At 40.1% G+C, this 21,213-nt stretch overlaps 1 protein-coding gene across 1 annotated transcript in view; it reads right to left on the bottom strand.

Moving 5' to 3' along the window:
- The window catches only part of MTMR3 (myotubularin related protein 3), a 159,464-nt gene that overhangs the window by 34,123 nt on the left and 104,128 nt on the right, over positions 1 to 21,213 (bottom strand). The window contains exons 6-7 of the mRNA XM_011957708.1: positions 18,089 to 18,171; positions 5,504 to 5,670 (exon numbers count right to left, since the gene is read on the bottom strand). Coding sequence (XP_011813098.1) covers positions 5,504 to 5,670; positions 18,089 to 18,171 — 250 coding nt within the window. The remainder of the gene's footprint in view (positions 1 to 5,503; positions 5,671 to 18,088; positions 18,172 to 21,213) is intronic.

Raw genomic sequence — 21,213 nt, 5'->3', positions numbered from 1 at the left:
AAGGTAGGTATTATACGTTTCCTGAAGGAGAGTTATAAAAAGATGAGGTTGAGAGGTACAAGAAGAAATAATAGCTAAATCCATCCCATTCTGGAAAACTTTTAGAAGCAATATAGCAGGCTTGCAAACAGGAAAAAACTATTTGAACTGGGGTGCCATCTATATACAAATTGCAAGGAATATTGACCATCAAGAATACTAGGCCAGACACAGTGCCTCACGCCTGTAATCCCAGCACTTTGGGAGGCTGAGGCAGGCAGATTGCTTGAGCCCGGGAGTTCAAGACCAGCCTGGGCAACATGGTGAAACCCCGTCTCTACAAAAATACAAAAATTAGGTAGTGGTGGTACATGCCTGTAGTCCCAGCTACTTCAGAGGCTGAGGTGGGAGGATCACCTGAACCTAGGGAAGTTGAGGCTGCAGTGAGCCGTCATCACACCATTGCACTCCAGCCTGGGCAACAGAGTGATACCCTGTCTCAGAAAAAAAAAAAAAGACAAGGAATCTTTAATTCATAATCCCAATTTAAAAGCTGCAAGACTGTGGCAAATTCCCAGTTCATTAAGAGATTTTTCCCCCCTACTCTGGGATATAGCTCCAAGTCTTTGCAAGAGGTGAAAGTATTTCATTAATGATTTTTTATTTTTATTTTTTCTGTGCTTTTCCTGAACTGTACATTAATGGTCTTTTACATTAATACCTCTATCTTAGGGTAAAACACATAGATACCCTAAAAGGATCTTGTGATTTAAAAATAACCACTGGTAAAATAGTAACAGTAACAATCACTATCACTAGCAATTTACTTCACAGAACCACTTCCCAAAGGACTTACAACCACCATCCAGAGCACAACATTCTGGCCTATACACAGAAATATATACTGACTAGCAAGTATAGAAAATCTGTTATTTCGAGTTCTTTGAGAACAAGAATGAGTTTTAATTATTTTTATATCCTCTAACGCAGTGACTTCATAAACTGTGAAACTGACCATCACAACCCACAATAAGCATTATGTTTTATATCACAATACAACAAACATGTTTTAATTTTTTCATTTTTTGAGAGACCGGGTCTCCCTCTGTTGCCTAAGCTGGATTTGAACTCCTAAACTCAAGCAATCTTCCCACCTCAGCCTCTTGAATAGCTGGGACTACAGGTAGACGCTGTGCCCAGCTAATACAACATGCATTATTTTTTTGAAAGCATTTCACAAAACAATATCCACTCTTACTGTGTGACACAATTTGATATTTTCTATTCCATTTCTTTAAAATTAGATTTCATGACCCACTACTGGATTTGAAAACCACATCATTACATACATCAGGAATTTAACCAGCTTTTGTGAACTGTGTGAGATGTTCACTCATGTTTACTTAGCAAGAAAAATAAGCACAAACACATCTATTGCCGGATTGCCCTTAAAAATTTCCATCTCAGAATTCTCAGGTCTCAATCAATTCAACATTAAATACATTGTGATATCCCAACTTACTTTAAATACTGGGGCTTATAAGGTTTTTGTTTGGCTTTATATTTCCATTTCAACTCTTCCTATCTGCCTTTGTCCCCTTTCAGCACTTAGTATTTCTTAAACTAAAAATAATACAATCCAGCAGTTTTCATTTTAGTGGAAATGAAAACTTTCTTTTTAAAAGCAATGAAGTTCCCTAATTCCCTTTATCATAAGCACAGTGTCAATCAGCGATCTAAAAAGTTTTCCCCCAAAAGTCTAGCTCCCTGGCTGATCCTGAGTATTCAAGCCCACAATTATACACAGCTTAAAAGGCCTGGGACAGAAGGGACAGGCCTTTACCTGGCAGGTGAGGACGCAGACAAATACGAGTCAGAGAAGGTAAGAACTATCTCTCACCAGATTTTCAAATATGGAGAAAGGAATTATGCTTTTCTATGTACAAAGGTCCCAGTAAATCCTCTAGATGTAACTTCCTGGACGGCATTCAAACCCGGAGGACAAATAGGCAGCTTCACAACAGTGTTAAGATCCAGAGTCATATGCTATTTGTGGATAAACAAGATGGGCTTAATGGACATTTCACATGAGAGAGGTTAGAGAGGTAGGCCTAAACTGGCACTAAACTGGCAGCTAAACTGCCCAGTCACCTGTCAGGCCTCCAGAATAACACTCTAGTATAGACCATCACCACCAAGTCAGTTGCAATGAGGAGCAAGAAGTTAAGGACATAGGAGAGAAGCTTTCAGCTTTAAGCCCACTTCTTTTTTAGTGTTTAAGGGGCTAAAAGAAGGGTCAAGAATTTGGCAAAGGCTTCTGCAGGTTTCACAGGTAAGTTGAAACTTCTTCCAAAGCTGGTTAAGCCTTAGAGCTGTGACCACAGTATGGCTGGCTTAACTATGACCGGTTCAACAGCCAGAAACTAAGATTTATATGAATACTAAGACAATTATGTAATTTTCTCATTTCCCTCCTCTCTGATACATTCTACTTCTAGCAAGCTAGGTAGAGAAGACTCCATCGAAGACTTTATTAACTGCTATGAGATTAAACTAACTTCCATCCCTTAGAGTCTACACTTGTGATATCATGTACTGCGGCAGATTATAAAAAGGCATGACTTTGAAATATCTCAAGTGTTGTCTCACCCTAAAGATGACTTGTAAGTATGTGGTTGTCTGGTATGCTAATATTTGATGAGTAATGCTATAGACACCACCACCACTCCACAATATTAGGTAACGACAAAAGAACCAGGTTGACTGGATGTCCTCCAGGTGGTTTTTTTGTTTGTTTTTTAATTAAAACCAAGTTTTTCCTTTGTACTCCACAGTGAATATACATAAAAGGCAAAAGCCATACACACACATACATTCAACCAAGTCACTGAAATAAAAGATTCCATGCTGACTGGTGGCAGGTTAACATCAGTGTGGACTGTGTATATACTGGGAAGAAACAAAATGCAACCCTTACTCATAATCTCTCGCCAAACAGTTATGATTGCATTACCTTGTAGTTGCATAATTTCCAAAGTGTTTTCATAAGCATGGCACATAGGGGGCACTTAAACATTTACTGAATTGAACTCTGCAGCATTAACAGATTTGATCTTCAGGATACCTGGATCAGCCTGGGCAGGAAGAGCATGAATGTCCCAGTTTAAAGCACAAAGGAAACTAAAGCATAGAGAGCATAAATTCTTGCCCAGTGTTCTTTTTTTCAACTAAATTGTAGAGTACGCATTGAATTCAGGTTTCCTAATTCCTAAGTCAAGTCAGTACTTTATCCCTCGCATACCCTTGCATCACAAACCTACAAAAAGACAGAGAACACCGTAGATATCTTTATGTCTTGATGGCCAAAGAATATCAGATATCATCAGGAAGGGGAAGGGTCTGGGGACAAAAGTCATCCCACCTCAGGACAAAGCCACCCATAATTAAAAGACTAGACAGAGGTACCTCTCAGGAATATCCTAAGAGTTTGCTCAAATCCAAAAGAAACTAAAATTATCAAGGGACTAAAACAGTTATCCTAAAAAGATAAGGACTTTTCCATCTGTGGTTGTGAGAGAACAGGAGAGGAGAAAGCAAATCTTGCTGAGTAAATGCTGGCAACCCAAAATTAGGGAATACCTCTTGGAGTCAGGGGTCTTAAACAAATTAAAGTTCTTATATAACATAACGCAGTAGGATGCACTCATTAAGTTCATTATCCTAGGAGATGGTAGAAACTAAAAATAAAGAAGATACAATGGTTAAAAACTCAGAAAATATACATGTAAGAGTTGTACACATCACTGTCTGTAAACTTTCTCTTTAAGAAAAACCCCCAAATTTGAAAAGAGCTATAAAAAAAGTATTTAAAATGTGATGGCATCTCAATAAAGACAAAAAATAGATGCAACAATTGGAGTGAAGTGAGAGACACTTTAAGCACATTCTCATAAACTTCAGGGTTGGTGTGGTCTGTCGTAGGTGACAGGATTCTGCTAGCCTGGACATGCTTGTGAGAAGCTGGGATTCTGAGGCTTTCCTTGAGGTTCCACGAGGGCAGGTGCTTTTGTTTTTCAAACTCTGTATCCGCAGCACCCCCTACGGTCAGGTCTGAATAACTGAGAACTGGTTTTAAGTTTTAAGTTCTGTGGTCAGTGATTAGCACTGGGACTTGACAACAGGCTTTTTACCTCTGAGCCTCCATTTCTTTGGCTCCCAAAACAGACACCAACCTATCTTGCCTGTTTGACAACGTCATGAGGATCAAACAAAAGTGTTTATCAAATCATCATTAAACATAAGATAATGCTAATGTTATAAGCATTTTAACATAACAGAACAAGAATGTGAACCAAAAGCTTCAATTAGTGATGGAGCCAGAGAACAAAGTAACAAAAGCAAGATTAGCCTCAAATGTTTAAAATGACCCAGGGCAGACTTATAAGATTGAAGATTCAGGATTAAAATTTCAGGTTTCTAGAAAAAAGTCCCAAGAGTAAACTTTATTTGAAGGAGGCTCACGACTTTTCACTGCATAGAAATTTAAGACTTCACTTCGAAACCTGACACACTAAAAGTCAGTGTTGGACCAGCAAAGTTCTATCTATGACCACATAAAGTTTACAGGAAACTACATGCAGAAAAATAACATGAACTTGGTCAAAGCCATTTCTGATGGAGAATGACAGTGAAGGGAACAAAGACCACAGAGGAATCAGGAAGCCTGGGTTCCAGAACAGGCTCAGCATCTCTTTTTTTTGGGGGGAGGGGGTGGGGGTCACATGTTAAAACCCACAATCTAGGCCAGGTGCGATGGCTCACGCCTATAATCCCAGCACTGTGGGCAGCCGAGGCAGACGTATTACCTGACGTTGGGAGCTCCAGACCAGCCTTACCAACATGGAGAAACCCCATCTCTACTAAAAATAAAAAATTATTCGGGCATGGTGGCACTTGGCGCATGCCTGTAATCCCAGCTACACGGGAGGCTGAGGCAGGGGAATTGCTTGAATCCAGGAGGTGGAGGTTGCAGTGAGCTGAGATCGCACCATTGCTCTCCAGCCTGGGCAACAAGAGCAAAACTCCATCTCAAAAAAAGAAAAAAACAAAAAAAACCCCACAATCTATTTGTTCTTGATAGGCACCTGACCTCTCACCAATGAACTCCTATTCAACTTTCAAAGCTGATTCAAAAGCCAGTTTAAACGTGAAGTCTTCGCACACATGTATACAAAACTCATGGCTCCCTTCTATTAGGCTTCCATAATATTCATAAAACCTTATTATAGTTGAGCTGTTTTTAGGCCCAATAGATTGTGATGCCTTCTCATGTTATTCCCTTCCCCTGGAAGGCAGAAAAGATGTTCTATTAAGCTTAGAAGAATGCTGCGCACATGCTAGGTGCTCCCTAAAATATACACTGATTGAATATATCAATGCTTAGGTGTCCCATTTCATGTTAAAAGTACTTCCATCAGTAGCTTGATAAAGCCCCTGGCCATTTGCACATTTCAGAAAGGCATACCTGGTCTGCACAGGTCTCCATGTTGCTCTTTTTCACTGGCATAGACCTCCATGCACCAAGCATGGTATGCAAATGAGAAGAGATCTTCTATTTTAGCAGGTGGTCGGATTGCGTTGTTCAGTCTCTTCAGCCACTCTTGACACTGCTCAAAAGTTGAAAACTGACACCTTTTGTAAAGCCAAACAAGTATGGATGTAATCAGACAGTTGAAGTGAAATGTAAGAAAAGCCATTACTTCAAGAATGCCCACTTGTAGTGAAGTGGGAACCACGGTCAAGAAAGCGTCTGAGGCAGGCAGTCATTCGCATGCTCATTTTCACTTGTAAGAAAAACTAATGTTAGCCAACGGACCAAAATGTCCAAAGAAGGAAGCTGACCATGTGGAAAACCTATTTTTTTAGACTAATGAAATCTCTTCTAAGATTAATGACAATTATTACAGAAAAATGGCAGCTATTCTCTTTCGAGTAGAGCTTCATTCTACTTCTTCCATCAAAGTTTTATGGTTGTCCCTAATAAAAAATGTGTTTAGAAAAATCCTTTTTGTTTTGTAGTAACATATTAGCACAAGTTTAAAACAAACAGAAAACCACAGCATTATTTTTAGCCAGTTAGGGAGTAATTTCAATATTTAGCTATTAGGCCAGATCAGATCCAAAAGACAGACTACACTGAAACTTTCAACTATGACCATGTAGAGAACAAAACAATTCTATTGTCAACTGCAATTTTCAGTATATACAACTAAGGAGTTAAAATAATTACTGAAAACTAATTTATTAAAGATGTGTTTAGGCTGAGTGCAGTGGCTCATGCCTGTAATCCCAGCACTTTGGGAGGCCAAAACGGGCAGATCACTTGAGGTCAGGAGTTCGAGACCAGCCTGGCTAACATGGCAAAACTCCCATCTCTAATAAAAATACAAAAATATTAGCCAGCTGTGGTGGCATGCAACTGTAATCCCAGCTACTCAGAAGGCTGAGGCACAAGAATCGCTTGAACCAGGGAGGTAGAGTTTGTAGTGAGCCAAGATCACACCATTGCACTCCAGCTTGGGCAACAGAGTGAGGCCTTGTCTCAAGAAAATAAATAAAAATAAAGATTTGTTTAAATATTTGGCCTTTTTGAATGCGATGTTAAAAATTAATTAATAAGCAACTACCTTCTTAAACTGAGTTGTGTAGCCAGTATCTATCAAAAATAAGCCAAATCTCACTGACTAAAAAGCAATTTAAATATCTGTCTTAAAACCAAGGGGTCACTTAAACATCTCCCTCATCCCAATCACGGTGGCTTATCAATATACCCACACATAATGTTTACTGACACCCCAGAAAAGGTCAGAGGAATGCAGTAAAAACTTGTGGTATTTAAGACCTCTAGAGCTATTAAATTTAAAAATGCATTTCAGGCATCGTTGTTGGTTTTTGGTTTTTTGTTTTTCAGATGGAGTCTTGTTCTGTCACCCAGGCTGGAGTACAGTTGCTTGATCTCAGCTCACTGCAACCTCTGCCTCCCAGGTTCAAGCAATTTTTCTGCCTCAGACTCCCAAATAGCTGGGACTACAGGCATGCACCACCACACCCAGCTAATTTTTGTATTTTTAGTAGAGACAGGGCTTTGCCATGTTGGTCAGGCTGGTCTCGAACTCCTGACCTCAAGTGATCCACCCGCCTAGGCCTCCCTAAGTGCTAGGATTACAGGCGTGAGCCGTCGCACCCAGCCTGCAACCATTATAGTTAAGAGCAGATAAAAATCATCAAAGAATGTTAAACTTAGGGAGAAATTTTTATGAGAAGCAGGGACATTCGCATTGTTTCAAAGTGCCCCCCCAGACTGTTTTTAGTTGCCAGAGAGAAAATGCAGAAATTAGAGAAACCAGGTGACATCTCGACTGGAATAATCAAAATTAACATCACCAGTGAAAGATATGTGGACATGGTACTTCCAGATGTAATACAATACCCTGAAAAGGACATGATATCATATATACAGTATTCTAGTTGAGAAAACATAACCTCAATTTAATTGAGGAAACACTGGACAAACACAAAATGAGAAGTATTCCATTAAAACAAAAGACTATATTTTGCAAAATGTGAACGTCATAAAAGAAAGTAAGGCTGTAGAAAATGTTCCAGATTGGGCGGGTATGGTGGCTCATGCCTGTAATCCCAGCACTTTAGGAAGCCAAAACGGGCAGATCACGAGGTCAGAGTTCAAGACCAGCCTGGCCAACATGGTGAAACCACGTCTCTACTAAAAATACAAAAAATTAGCCAGGTGTGGTGGCACACGCCTATAATCCCAGCTACTCAGGAGGCTGAGGCAGGAGAATCGCTTGAACCCAGGAGGCGGAGGCAGTGAGCTGAGATCGTGCCACTGCACTCCAGCCTGAGCGACAGAGCAAGACTCTGTCTCAAAAACAAACAAAAACAAAAACAAAAACAAAATGTTCCAGATTAAAGAAGGCTACAGAGTCACGGCAGCTAAATGCAATATATGACCTCGACTGGATCCTGTACTGAATGAGGTGAGGGAGAATGCTATAAAAAAATATCAGTAGGTCATTAGGTGAACTGACAAAACTGGAACATGTATAGTAGACTGGATATATGTATTATCAATGTAAAATTGAAAATTGATGATGCTATGGTTATGTAAGAAAATATCCCTATTCTTAGGAAAGCACACTAAAGTATTTTGGGATTAAGAGCCATGATTATGTAACTTACTCTCAATCTGTTCAGAAAAAGAATCTCTCTCTCTCACACACACACACACACACACACACACACACATATCCCAGGCCTCTGCAAATAATAAAGCAAATGGTAAAATGTTAACGAGTGAATCTGGGTGAATGGCATACTGATGTTCTTTTTAGTATTTTTACTTTTGTAAATTTAAAATTATTTCCAAATTAAAAAAAAAAAATCTTTCAACATAGCAAAGTATACATCCTACAGATAAAATATTTCAGGCAAAAACTACTCAGAAAATATTACTAATGACGTTAATCATCAAAAGGTATTTTACTAAGTTACCAAATAATGGACCCATTCTTTAAAAAATATTTTCCACACTAAACAGCAACACAAACATACCACATACCTGATAACTTTGCAGTCTTTGCAAGTCAAATGAAGCTGAAATATATCTCGGCATTCAACACTTTCTATAAGCTGTAATGGAACCTGCAATTTTAAAAAAAATGAAGTCCTCTTAGTCAAAAAGGCTTTGACCCTGGAGTTCTTCAATGTGTCCAACAAGACTAATTAAAAAGATCTATAAGGGAAAGCAACAAAAATAGAACTTCAAACTTATCTGCATCAACAGTACTCAAGTTATTTACTACAAAGTGAATTAGGACTTCCCTTTATCTCTAAATCAGTGGTCTCAAGTCATGTCATAGCATGAAGGCAACAAAGAGGTGGCACCACCTTTGGAAGAAGGGGAGAATATATCTCTCAGGCACTGAATTCACAAGATCAGAGTACTACTTTTAGATGCTATAACTGACTATGATTTGCAATGATGCAATGACACAGAAGCTGAAGGGAGCCAGAACAGTAATCTTTTCTTGCTTATAGAAAAGAACTACAGATCAGAACACCAGTGGGAAACTACTGTTTGCCCCAAATGACTGAGTGGGCTTATGGCTTAGTGTCAGCCAATGAGGCTCCTGAAAAAGACTAGAGTTCTAAGCTGACTGGGGATTGCACAGAAAAGACAATAGCTTCTGGCCAGGCTCTCTACTAAGTAGAATAGATTCAAAGGTATAAAAAAGGAGAGAGAAGGCCATACAGTGATCAAAGATGCTAAAACTATAATAACTATGTCAGATTTGCTTCAAAAGATCAGTTAGGAGCCCTGTTTGCAAAATGGGGCTTGAGGTTTGAACAAGCTGGAATGGTTCCTCCTTGCCAATCTGGTCTGCAGACTCTACTGGAGACAGGATTATGTATAACAGCAGATAGAAGGGAGACAGATAGAAGCAAAAGCATCTAGACAGGGTGCCAAATCTTCAGAACAATATGAGGATCGTCCTCCTATCCCTCAAATCATCCTAATTCAACCCTTGGCTTCAAAAAGCAATTTCCAGGCTTTCAAGGCAAACCTGGTAAAATAATAGTGAATACTTTTACTCCTTGAAAAAGGAGTGGGCCATTTGCCTCTTACACTGTATCAAGCCTAGCCAAAATGTGGCTCTGGGAGTTGCAAATAGCATTCCAACAACTTGTGTTTAGTATGCAAAGAGGAGGGCAGTCTCCTCCAATGCAGACGGGAACAAGAGTGCTGTCTGAACAGGCTGGCCCTCGTGTTAGCTGAGCCAGTTTCAGGAACAAGCTTCCTGCAAACTCTGCCCCACCACGGAGCTGCCAGTCAGCAGAGAACTCTCAGAATGAGGATGCAGGGATCAAAAAGAAGCCCAGTGATGGACAAAGAAACAAACTGGGACAGGGGTTAAAGAAGAGAAGAAAGCAAAATAATATTACTCACATAAATGACTGGGAATTTCTACCTTAGGACTAAAGTCTTCTTGCTTTTAAGTCTACAGTCTACAAAAATTCCCTTACAAATGTAATAGGACTGGGGGTCAGAGAAAGACTAAGAAATCTTGGTTGGACGCGGTGGCTCACGCCTGTAATGCCAACATTTTGGGAGGCTGAGGTGGGCGGATCACCTGAGGTCGGGAGTTTGAGACCAGCCTGATCAACACGGAGAAACCCCATCTCTACTAAAAATACAAACTTATCCAGGTGTGGTGGCACATGCCTGTAATCCCAGCTACTGCGGAGGCTGAGGCAGGAGAATCACTTGAATCCCAGAGGCAGAGACTGCGGTAAGCTGAGATCACGCCATTGCACGCCAGCCTGGGCAACAAGAGCGAAACTCCATTCAAAAACAAAAAAATCTTGCCTGTGTTCTGAGAACAAAAGGAGCTTTTGGCCCTCTGTTTTTGTTTACGTCCTTAACCCCAAGGTGCTGTGAGAAACTGCAACTGATGCAACTTAGAATTCTTCCAAGACCTGTGCATCTAAGGGGGGAAAAAAAAACAAACCTACTATTTATCAGAGATACACTATAAAGAAGAAATATTGAGATTAAAAAGATAGAGATTAGAAGACAACATTGCTTTGTCCTGAGGCCAGTCCTCTGGGTAGCCTGTAACACACACTTACTGCTTTTTATTTTGTATATACTCCTGCTAACTACCTTACTCCCTATATATCCCCCCAAAATGTGGCTGCAGACCGGCAATTAAGAGGCATGAGTTCTAATCTCAATTTTCTAAAATGTTACCAATTAAAATTTTGCCAGCTTCATTGGGCAAGCCTCCAGCCTTCCCATGTGCCATCAGCTTCTGCTTTCTGAACCTCAGTCACAACTAAGGAAATCTCAGGCATGGGGCCTGGGAAGAGTCTCGGATAGGATTAAAGTGAGCTTTAGAAATCCACATGAAGAGGCTGCTCTTGCAGCAGTCACCTGCATCCCAAGTCCCCTGCAACTGACTGACTTTACGGACAGAAGACATGAAAACCAGCTAATGCTCTTAGCAGCTGCTGGGGGAAATGGATTAGCCTTTGCTGCTACTTTGCTACAAAGAACAAGTAAGTTTTACATCCTTATTACTAAATCAGAGCCCAATGGCCTGTGCCCAAACTTAATAGAATAAAGTATCTCAGAGCATGCAAAACATTTGCTACCTAAAATTCAGGCAATATATACACATATATTTTTTCTGTATTTTAACATCATAAATTTAAGAAAGAAGAATTAAAATGTTGGTTCTATGGGTTGAAATCAGATTGCAGACACTAGCAAGTCACCAAAATCAGCCATGTGTATACAAGTCACAGATATGGAGAACAGATTTTAATATTCATGCAGATTGTCATAAGCAGGAAAGTTTAATATGCAGCAAGAACAGGGACCTATAAAAGAGAAACACATGATTTTTATAACAAATGTCTCCCCTTTCTTCTTTCTACTCCAGTGTTTCCCTTCAGCGCTCCGTCCACAGATTGTCTTTTTTCTTTTTTTTTTTGAGACAGTCTTGTTACTATTGCCCAGGCTGGAGCACAATGGTGCAATCTCAGTCCACCCCAACCTCCACCTCCCAGGTTCAAGCTGTTCTCCCTGCCTCAGCCTCCTGAGTAGCTGAGATTACAGGTGCCTGCTACCACACCCAGCTAATTTTTGTATTTTTAGTAGAGATGGGGTTTCGCCATTTGGCCAGGCTGGTCTTGAACCCCTGACCTCAGGTGATCCACCTGCCTCGGCCTCCCAAAGTTCTGGGATTAGAGGTGTGAGCCACTGCGCCAAGTCCATCATGACTTTTCTAAAAGGCAGAATTGGCCTTCTCCTGTTGATACCTCCATCCAAAACATACTGTTTCCCTACTTTCTTAAGGCCCACTCCATTGCTTTAGGTTCAAATTTCCTCATGTAAGAAAATGATCTCTTACCATTTCTATAACTAGAGATACCCTACATTCAAACTCAAAAGCAAATTACAGATTCAAGAGCCAGTTCACTTTACAGCCCTGGAAGGTTAAACTACTACACTATAAGCTAGTATAGTAGTAAAGTCAGGACCAGAACCCGTGTCTGTCCTCCAGCCTGGGCTCCTTCCACCACACATGGTGTGCCTTTCTTTCTTCCCCTACACTTGGACTTCTCTTCCATACGAGCTGTACTTTAGTTTTTCTTGCACAAATAAGTAGCTTCTCCACCAGGGATCTTCAAGAGAAAAATAGAGTTTAAATCAAAACTCCTCAGATGCAATTCTTTTTGTAACACAGTAGCAAGATAAACTCACTTTCAAATCCCTCAAACCTACTGATTCAATGTCTTGTAACAACTCATTTTCTTTTTGCTCCTCTCTCCTCTATCTCCACCTGCCAGGTAACACAATCTCACTTTACAATGCTTTTCCTAATATAAATTTCACCAAACTCAGGCTCAAACAATGCATCAAACACATTCAGTGCTACAACCAATTCCTCAAAAAGCCAAAAGTTACATCACAGACACTAGCACCCTTAAGAGCATCAATCCAAAAAAACAAAAACAAAAGCAGAAGAGCGGCAATTTAAAAACTTAACAGACATGCACAGGTTATGTCCAAAGTACTGTCACATTTCAGAGGGATCTGATGCCATCATACCCTACTATATTTACTTCCTCAACTCATTCTGGGTGTGCGTGCATACATGTGCATTATTTTTAAACACCAGAATTTAGAATGGGATAATTTCTACCTTTTTAAAAACAAACACCCTTTTTATAGCCTGAATGGGAAGTACTAACCTTGTACTTGTACACCTGAAGTTAAAATGCCAGTAACAGAGTAAAAATGGGTCTAAATCTAAAATCAGTAATAAAGTGGAATATCTGGGCGCAAAATCTTTTCATTTAAAAACTAATCAGGGCCAGGCACAACGGCTTACACCTATAATCCCAGCACTTTGGTAGGCTGAGGCAGGAGGATCACTTGAGCCCAGGAGTTAAAGACCAGCCTGGGCAACATGGTGAAACCCTGTCACTACAATAATATAACATAACATAAAAAAATAAGGATAAAAAAATAAAATAAAATAATAAAATAAAACAAAAAATTGGGTGCAGCGGCTCACATCTGTAATCCCAGCACTTTGGGAGGTCAAGGTGGGTGGACTGCTTGAGCTCAGGAGTTTGAGACCAGCCTGGGCAACATAGACATCTCTACGAAAAATAAAATTAAATTAACTGAACATGGTGGCACGTGTCTGTAGACCCAGCTACTCAGAAGGTTGAGGTGGGAGGATCACCTAAGCACAGGAAGTTGAAACAACCAAAAATCCACTAACCAGCAAAAGACTGTCACTGGTTTAAGACTCAAACTCTGTTGTTCACCTTTGACAAATTACAAGCCTCCAGCACTGCTTTCGGAGGCTCTCACTATTATATGAATGCTAGATAAAAGTGCGTAAGTATTAACAATAACCTCCTTTGCAGCAGGGTGTGGTGGCTAATGCCTGTAGTACCAACACTTTGAGAGGCTGAGGTGGGAGGATAACTTGAGCCAGGAGGCTAAGGATGCAGTGAGCCTAGACTGTGCTACCACACTCTAGCCTGGGCGACAGAGTGAAACTCCATCTCCAAAAAAAAAGTGAAAGAAAAAAATACTAGTGTTGATTTTACAAATTATTTCTAATAGAAACTTATTCTACGTATTTTTGAAGGTCACAATTCCATCTGCTTATGTATAAACTATAGGGCTTTTTCCTTACCCTACAAATTGTTCTCATAGTAGCATACAACTAGAATTTGGTCCAGTAAAAGGAAAAGGACTCATGCAGAGGGGAAACATTCTGCTGATTTGCAAAGTCAGCATCTAACACTCAAAATCAATTAGCTCCAAGCACAGATGCAGCAACCACCTAGAATTTTTATGCTACTTACTGGGATTTCAGAAGCAGCAGATTGAGAAAGAGTCTATGAAATTACACACACACACACACACACACACACTTTTAAATGTTCATGAATTCCACTTGAACACTTTAACTTGTTTATAAATTATCTAAGCTTCAAAGAACTACATCTGTAAATATGTAATAATTTGGGACAAGCACAGAATAGGAGCAGTTTATACCTTAAATGCTACACATAAACTACTACGGAGATTCTTCACCACAGGAACTGGAACTTGATATTCAGTGAATGTGTAAATTAAAGTAATTATGTTTATGGTATCAAAACCTACAGACACATTTTACTCAATGTGCTGTGAAATTAAAAGAGAATACATGATATCAGGTAGCTATTTAAAACATGATGGTAAGTCATTTTCTAAAGTGCTAAGTATTTTGATTTAAGCATACAAAATGACGCAAACTGGGGCATGCCACAACATATACTGGTACGTTTGGGCTTTGATGGTTTAACTGTGTTTGATATAGATAAAATAACCTTTAAAGAGAGCCTCCTGATCTAACATTTTATTGAAACACTTATTTGCTGAGAAAGGAAAGAGGGAGGGGCAACACCACTACCAACTGTCTGATCTCCACCCAGGACCTGATGCAGGAGGAATCCTTGTTTCCTTAAGTACCTCCGGATTTCAGGTTTCAGGAATCTCTTAGTACTATTTGTGATAAATTAATTTATTTTTATGGAGGAGTTCTAGTCTCTCTCAATCTGAAATTTTTTAAGTCATTGCAATGCCAAAATACTTTTACACCATCATTTTTCTGTACAAATCATTACCTTGGGGTTTTTGTGGGTTTTTTTTTGTTGTTGTTGTTGTTTTTGACAGAGTTTCCCTCTGTCATCTAGGCTGGAGTGCAGTGGCATAATCTCGGCTCATTGCAACCTCCACCTCCTGGGTTTAAGTGATTCTCCTACCTCAGCTTCCTGAGTAGCACATGCCACCATGCCCAGCTAATTTTTGTAGTTCTAGGAGAGATGGGGTTTCACCATTTTGGCCAGGCTGGTCTCGAACTCCCAACCTCAGGTGATCCGCCCGCCTTAGCCTCCCAAAGTGCTGGGATTACAGGCGTGCATCACGGCACCCGGCCTACCCTGGGCTTTTTAAGTAACATGTAGGCTCTATGCTTTAGAGGGTTATGATGCTAACAGAAAAAACACTTTCAGGTTAAGAAAATGGATCAAAAGAAAGAACAGTGGCAAGTTTCCTTAAGCATTATCTCTCAATCACAATGGGGGATCAGCAATTCCAGTCAACAACCTACTCACACAGCTACCCTTAGAGACAATTAAGACACAGCCTATTCACACAGATATGTACTGTTTTAAAATAAGCTTTAAATGCCAAAGGGGGAAAAGGTTCTAATGCCCACTTCAAACCCACATTAACTTCAATTCATTGAATATTTACTGAATATTGTGGCACCACGAGACATGCTGGATCTTAAAGATACAAAGACAATTAACCAAAAATTACAACCTAATTGGTAAATGTTATAAAAGAATGTATGAGATAAAGACAAAGTAAAGAAAGAGTGTAATTAACGTTCATAGAGGGAACTGGGACTAAGAAAGGCTTCACAGAAGTTATCACCTGAACTGAATTTTGACAGATGAATAGAAGTTGCTGGGCAGAAAAGGGAATAGAGAGATGTGAGGTATGGCTGAAGAGTATAAGGAGGCTGCTTTTAAAACATTGCAGGGACCAAGGATCACAAACAGCTTCATGCCATGTTAAATAATTTGATCTTCATCATAGAAGCAGTGAAGAAACACTGGAGGGCTTTAAGCTGATGAATGACATGATCAGTTTCATGCTTTCCGGCAGACCTTATTCTCAAATAGTTCTAAAAATAGTCTCTGAAATACCTGGCCATCAACCAATAAACTGATAAATACAGTATATGAGAAAACGCAATGATATAAAACTATCATTCTCACATGCAATTTAATTATAATTCCAGCAATTCAAACACTGAAAGAACACAAAGTTAAATTGGGCAGTTCTACTGAACATTACTATCATTACTTCCACAGTAGCTGGTGGGGAATTCTCAGTTGCTGGGATTTTATAGGTGTTTCCAGAACCCCTTTCCTCTTCCCATTACGACTACTCAAATCCAAGTGGACCCTTCTGAACAGAGTGCTACACAGTATGAAAGAACAGCATTGGCTCTTTCCTTAATGAATCTGGTGTGTATCTTTAGCTGATAGAAACTGATGTAACTGCTATAATCACGGCCCAAATCTAGAAGCCAGAAGGGATTCAGGCCAAAACTGCTCTTGGACATAAATGCTTAACTACAAAGAAGAATGATAGTAACAAGTAAAAAATGTCAACTACCAAAAAAAATAAATGACAGCCACTGAGCTTTTCTTTCATTGCTGAGTAAAACAAATGAACAATAGATTTCTTTTTGTTGTTGTTGTTGTTGTTGAGACGGAGTCTTGCTCTGTCGCTCAGGCTGGAGTGCAGTGGCCGGATCTCAGCTCACTGCAACCTCTGCCTCCCAGGTTCAAGCAATTTTTCTGCCTCAGACTCCCAAATAGCTGGGACTACAGGCATGCACCACCACACCCAGCTAATTTTTGTATTTTTAGTAGAGACAGGGCTTTGCCATGTTGGTCAGGCTGGTCTCGAACTCCTGACCTCAAGTGATCCACCCGCCTAGGCCTCCCTAAGTGCTAGGATTACAGGCGTGAGCCGTCGCACCCAGCCTGCAACCATTATAGTTAAGAGCAGATAAAAATCATCAAAGAATGTTAAACTTAGGGAGAAATTTTTATGAGAAGCAGGGACATTCGCATTGTTTCAAAGTGCCCCCCCAGACTGTTTTTAGTTGCCAGAGAGAAAATGCAGAAATTAGAGAAACCAGGTGACATCTCGACTGGAATAATCAAAATTAACATCACCAGTGAAAGATATGTGGACATGGTACTTCCAGATGTAATACAATACCCTGAAAAGGACATGATATCATATATACAGTATTCTAGTTGAGAAAACATAACCTCAATTTAATTGAGGAAACACTGGACAAACACAAAATGAGAAGTATTCCATTAAAACAAAAGACTATATTTTGCAAAATGTGAACGTCATAAAAGAAAGTAAGGCTGTAGAAAATGTTCCAGATTGGGCGGGTATGGTGGCTCATGCCTGTAATCCCAGCACTTTAGGAAGCCAAAACGGGCAGATCACGAGGTCAGAGTTCAAGACCAGCCTGGCCAACATGGTGAAACCACGTCTCTACTAAAAATACAAAAAATTAGCCAGGTGTGGTGGCACACGCCTATAATCCCAGCTACTCAGGAGGCTGAGGCAGGAGAATCGCTTGAACCCAGGAGGCGGAGGCAGTGAGCTGAGATCGTGCCACTGCACTCCAGCCTGAGCGACAGAGCAAGACTCTGTCTCAAAAACAAACAAAAACAAAAACAAAAACAAAATGTTCCAGATTAAAGAAGGCTACAGAGTCACGGCAGCTAAATGCAATATATGACCTCGACTGGATCCTGTACTGAATGAGGTGAGGGAGAATGCTATAAAAAAATATCAGTAGGTCATTAGGTGAACTGACAAAACTGGAACATGTATAGTAGACTGGATATATGTATTATCAATGTAAAATTGAAAATTGATGATGCTATGGTTATGTAAGAAAATATCCCTATTCTTAGGAAAGCACACTAAAGTATTTTGGGATTAAGAGCCATGATTATGTAACTTACTCTCAATCTGTTCAGAAAAAGAATCTCTCTCTCTCACACACACACACACACACACACACACACACATATCCCAGGCCTCTGCAAATAATAAAGCAAATGGTAAAATGTTAACGAGTGAATCTGGGTGAATGGCATACTGATGTTCTTTTTAGTATTTTTACTTTTGTAAATTTAAAATTATTTCCAAATTAAAAAAAAAAAATCTTTCAACATAGCAAAGTATACATCCTACAGATAAAATATTTCAGGCAAAAACTACTCAGAAAATATTACTAATGACGTTAATCATCAAAAGGTATTTTACTAAGTTACCAAATAATGGACCCATTCTTTAAAAAATATTTTCCACACTAAACAGCAACACAAACATACCACATACCTGATAACTTTGCAGTCTTTGCAAGTCAAATGAAGCTGAAATATATCTCGGCATTCAACACTTTCTATAAGCTGTAATGGAACCTGCAATTTTAAAAAAAATGAAGTCCTCTTAGTCAAAAAGGCTTTGACCCTGGAGTTCTTCAATGTGTCCAACAAGACTAATTAAAAAGATCTATAAGGGAAAGCAACAAAAATAGAACTTCAAACTTATCTGCATCAACAGTACTCAAGTTATTTACTACAAAGTGAATTAGGACTTCCCTTTATCTCTAAATCAGTGGTCTCAAGTCATGTCATAGCATGAAGGCAACAAAGAGGTGGCACCACCTTTGGAAGAAGGGGAGAATATATCTCTCAGGCACTGAATTCACAAGATCAGAGTACTACTTTTAGATGCTATAACTGACTATGATTTGCAATGATGCAATGACACAGAAGCTGAAGGGAGCCAGAACAGTAATCTTTTCTTGCTTATAGAAAAGAACTACAGATCAGAACACCAGTGGGAAACTACTGTTTGCCCCAAATGACTGAGTGGGCTTATGGCTTAGTGTCAGCCAATGAGGCTCCTGAAAAAGACTAGAGTTCTAAGCTGACTGGGGATTGCACAGAAAAGACAATAGCTTCTGGCCAGGCTCTCTACTAAGTAGAATAGATTCAAAGGTATAAAAAAGGAGAGAGAAGGCCATACAGTGATCAAAGATGCTAAAACTATAATAACTATGTCAGATTTGCTTCAAAAGATCAGTTAGGAGCCCTGTTTGCAAAATGGGGCTTGAGGTTTGAACAAGCTGGAATGGTTCCTCCTTGCCAATCTGGTCTGCAGACTCTACTGGAGACAGGATTATGTATAACAGCAGATAGAAGGGAGACAGATAGAAGCAAAAGCATCTAGACAGGGTGCCAAATCTTCAGAACAATATGAGGATCGTCCTCCTATCCCTCAAATCATCCTAATTCAACCCTTGGCTTCAAAAAGCAATTTCCAGGCTTTCAAGGCAAACCTGGTAAAATAATAGTGAATACTTTTACTCCTTGAAAAAGGAGTGGGCCATTTGCCTCTTACACTGTATCAAGCCTAGCCAAAATGTGGCTCTGGGAGTTGCAAATAGCATTCCAACAACTTGTGTTTAGTATGCAAAGAGGAGGGCAGTCTCCTCCAATGCAGACGGGAACAAGAGTGCTGTCTGAACAGGCTGGCCCTCGTGTTAGCTGAGCCAGTTTCAGGAACAAGCTTCCTGCAAACTCTGCCCCACCACGGAGCTGCCAGTCAGCAGAGAACTCTCAGAATGAGGATGCAGGGATCAAAAAGAAGCCCAGTGATGGACAAAGAAACAAACTGGGACAGGGGTTAAAGAAGAGAAGAAAGCAAAATAATATTACTCACATAAATGACTGGGAATTTCTACCTTAGGACTAAAGTCTTCTTGCTTTTAAGTCTACAGTCTACAAAAATTCCCTTACAAATGTAATAGGACTGGGGGTCAGAGAAAGACTAAGAAATCTTGGTTGGACGCGGTGGCTCACGCCTGTAATGCCAACATTTTGGGAGGCTGAGGTGGGCGGATCACCTGAGGTCGGGAGTTTGAGACCAGCCTGATCAACACGGAGAAACCCCATCTCTACTAAAAATACAAACTTATCCAGGTGTGGTGGCACATGCCTGTAATCCCAGCTACTGCGGAGGCTGAGGCAGGAGAATCACTTGAATCCCAGAGGCAGAGACTGCGGTAAGCTGAGATCACGCCATTGCACGCCAGCCTGGGCAACAAGAGCGAAACTCCATTCAAAAACAAAAAAATCTTGCCTGTGTTCTGAGAACAAAAGGAGCTTTTGGCCCTCTGTTTTTGTTTACGTCCTTAACCCCAAGGTGCTGTGAGAAACTGCAACTGATGCAACTTAGAATTCTTCCAAGACCTGTGCATCTAAGGGGGGAAAAAAAAACAAACCTACTATTTATCAGAGATACACTATAAAGAAGAAATATTGAGATTAAAAAGATAGAGATTAGAAGACAACATTGCTTTGTCCTGAGGCCAGTCCTCTGGGTAGCCTGTAACACACACTTACTGCTTTTTATTTTGTATATACTCCTGCTAACTACCTTACTCCCTATATATCCCCCCAAAATGTGGCTGCAGACCGGCAATTAAGAGGCATGAGTTCTAATCTCAATTTTCTAAAATGTTACCAATTAAAATTTTGCCAGCTTCATTGGGCAAGCCTCCAGCCTTCCCATGTGCCATCAGCTTCTGCTTTCTGAACCTCAGTCACAACTAAGGAAATCTCAGGCATGGGGCCTGGGAAGAGTCTCGGATAGGATTAAAGTGAGCTTTAGAAATCCACATGAAGAGGCTGCTCTTGCAGCAGTCACCTGCATCCCAAGTCCCCTGCAACTGACTGACTTTACGGACAGAAGACATGAAAACCAGCTAATGCTCTTAGCAGCTGCTGGGGGAAATGGATTAGCCTTTGCTGCTACTTTGCTACAAAGAACAAGTAAGTTTTACATCCTTATTACTAAATCAGAGCCCAATGGCCTGTGCCCAAACTTAATAGAATAAAGTATCTCAGAGCATGCAAAACATTTGCTACCTAAAATTCAGGCAATATATACACATATATTTTTTCTGTATTTTAACATCATAAATTTAAGAAAGAAGAATTAAAATGTTGGTTCTATGGGTTGAAATCAGATTGCAGACACTAGCAAGTCACCAAAATCAGCCATGTGTATACAAGTCACAGATATGGAGAACAGATTTTAATATTCATGCAGATTGTCATAAGCAGGAAAGTTTAATATGCAGCAAGAACAGGGACCTATAAAAGAGAAACACATGATTTTTATAACAAATGTCTCCCCTTTCTTCTTTCTACTCCAGTGTTTCCCTTCAGCGCTCCGTCCACAGATTGTCTTTTTTCTTTTTTTTTTTGAGACAGTCTTGTTACTATTGCCCAGGCTGGAGCACAATGGTGCAATCTCAGTCCACCCCAACCTCCACCTCCCAGGTTCAAGCTGTTCTCCCTGCCTCAGCCTCCTGAGTAGCTGAGATTACAGGTGCCTGCTACCACACCCAGCTAATTTTTGTATTTTTAGTAGAGATGGGGTTTCGCCATTTG

The sequence above is a fragment of the Colobus angolensis genome, unplaced genomic scaffold (assembly GCF_000951035.1).
Source record: "Colobus angolensis palliatus isolate OR3802 unplaced genomic scaffold, Cang.pa_1.0 Scaffold448, whole genome shotgun sequence".
Lineage (NCBI taxonomy): Eukaryota > Metazoa > Chordata > Mammalia > Primates > Cercopithecidae > Colobus > Colobus angolensis.
Note: the sequence above shows the minus strand (reverse complement) of the source record. Positions and strands in the feature narration are given on the sequence as shown.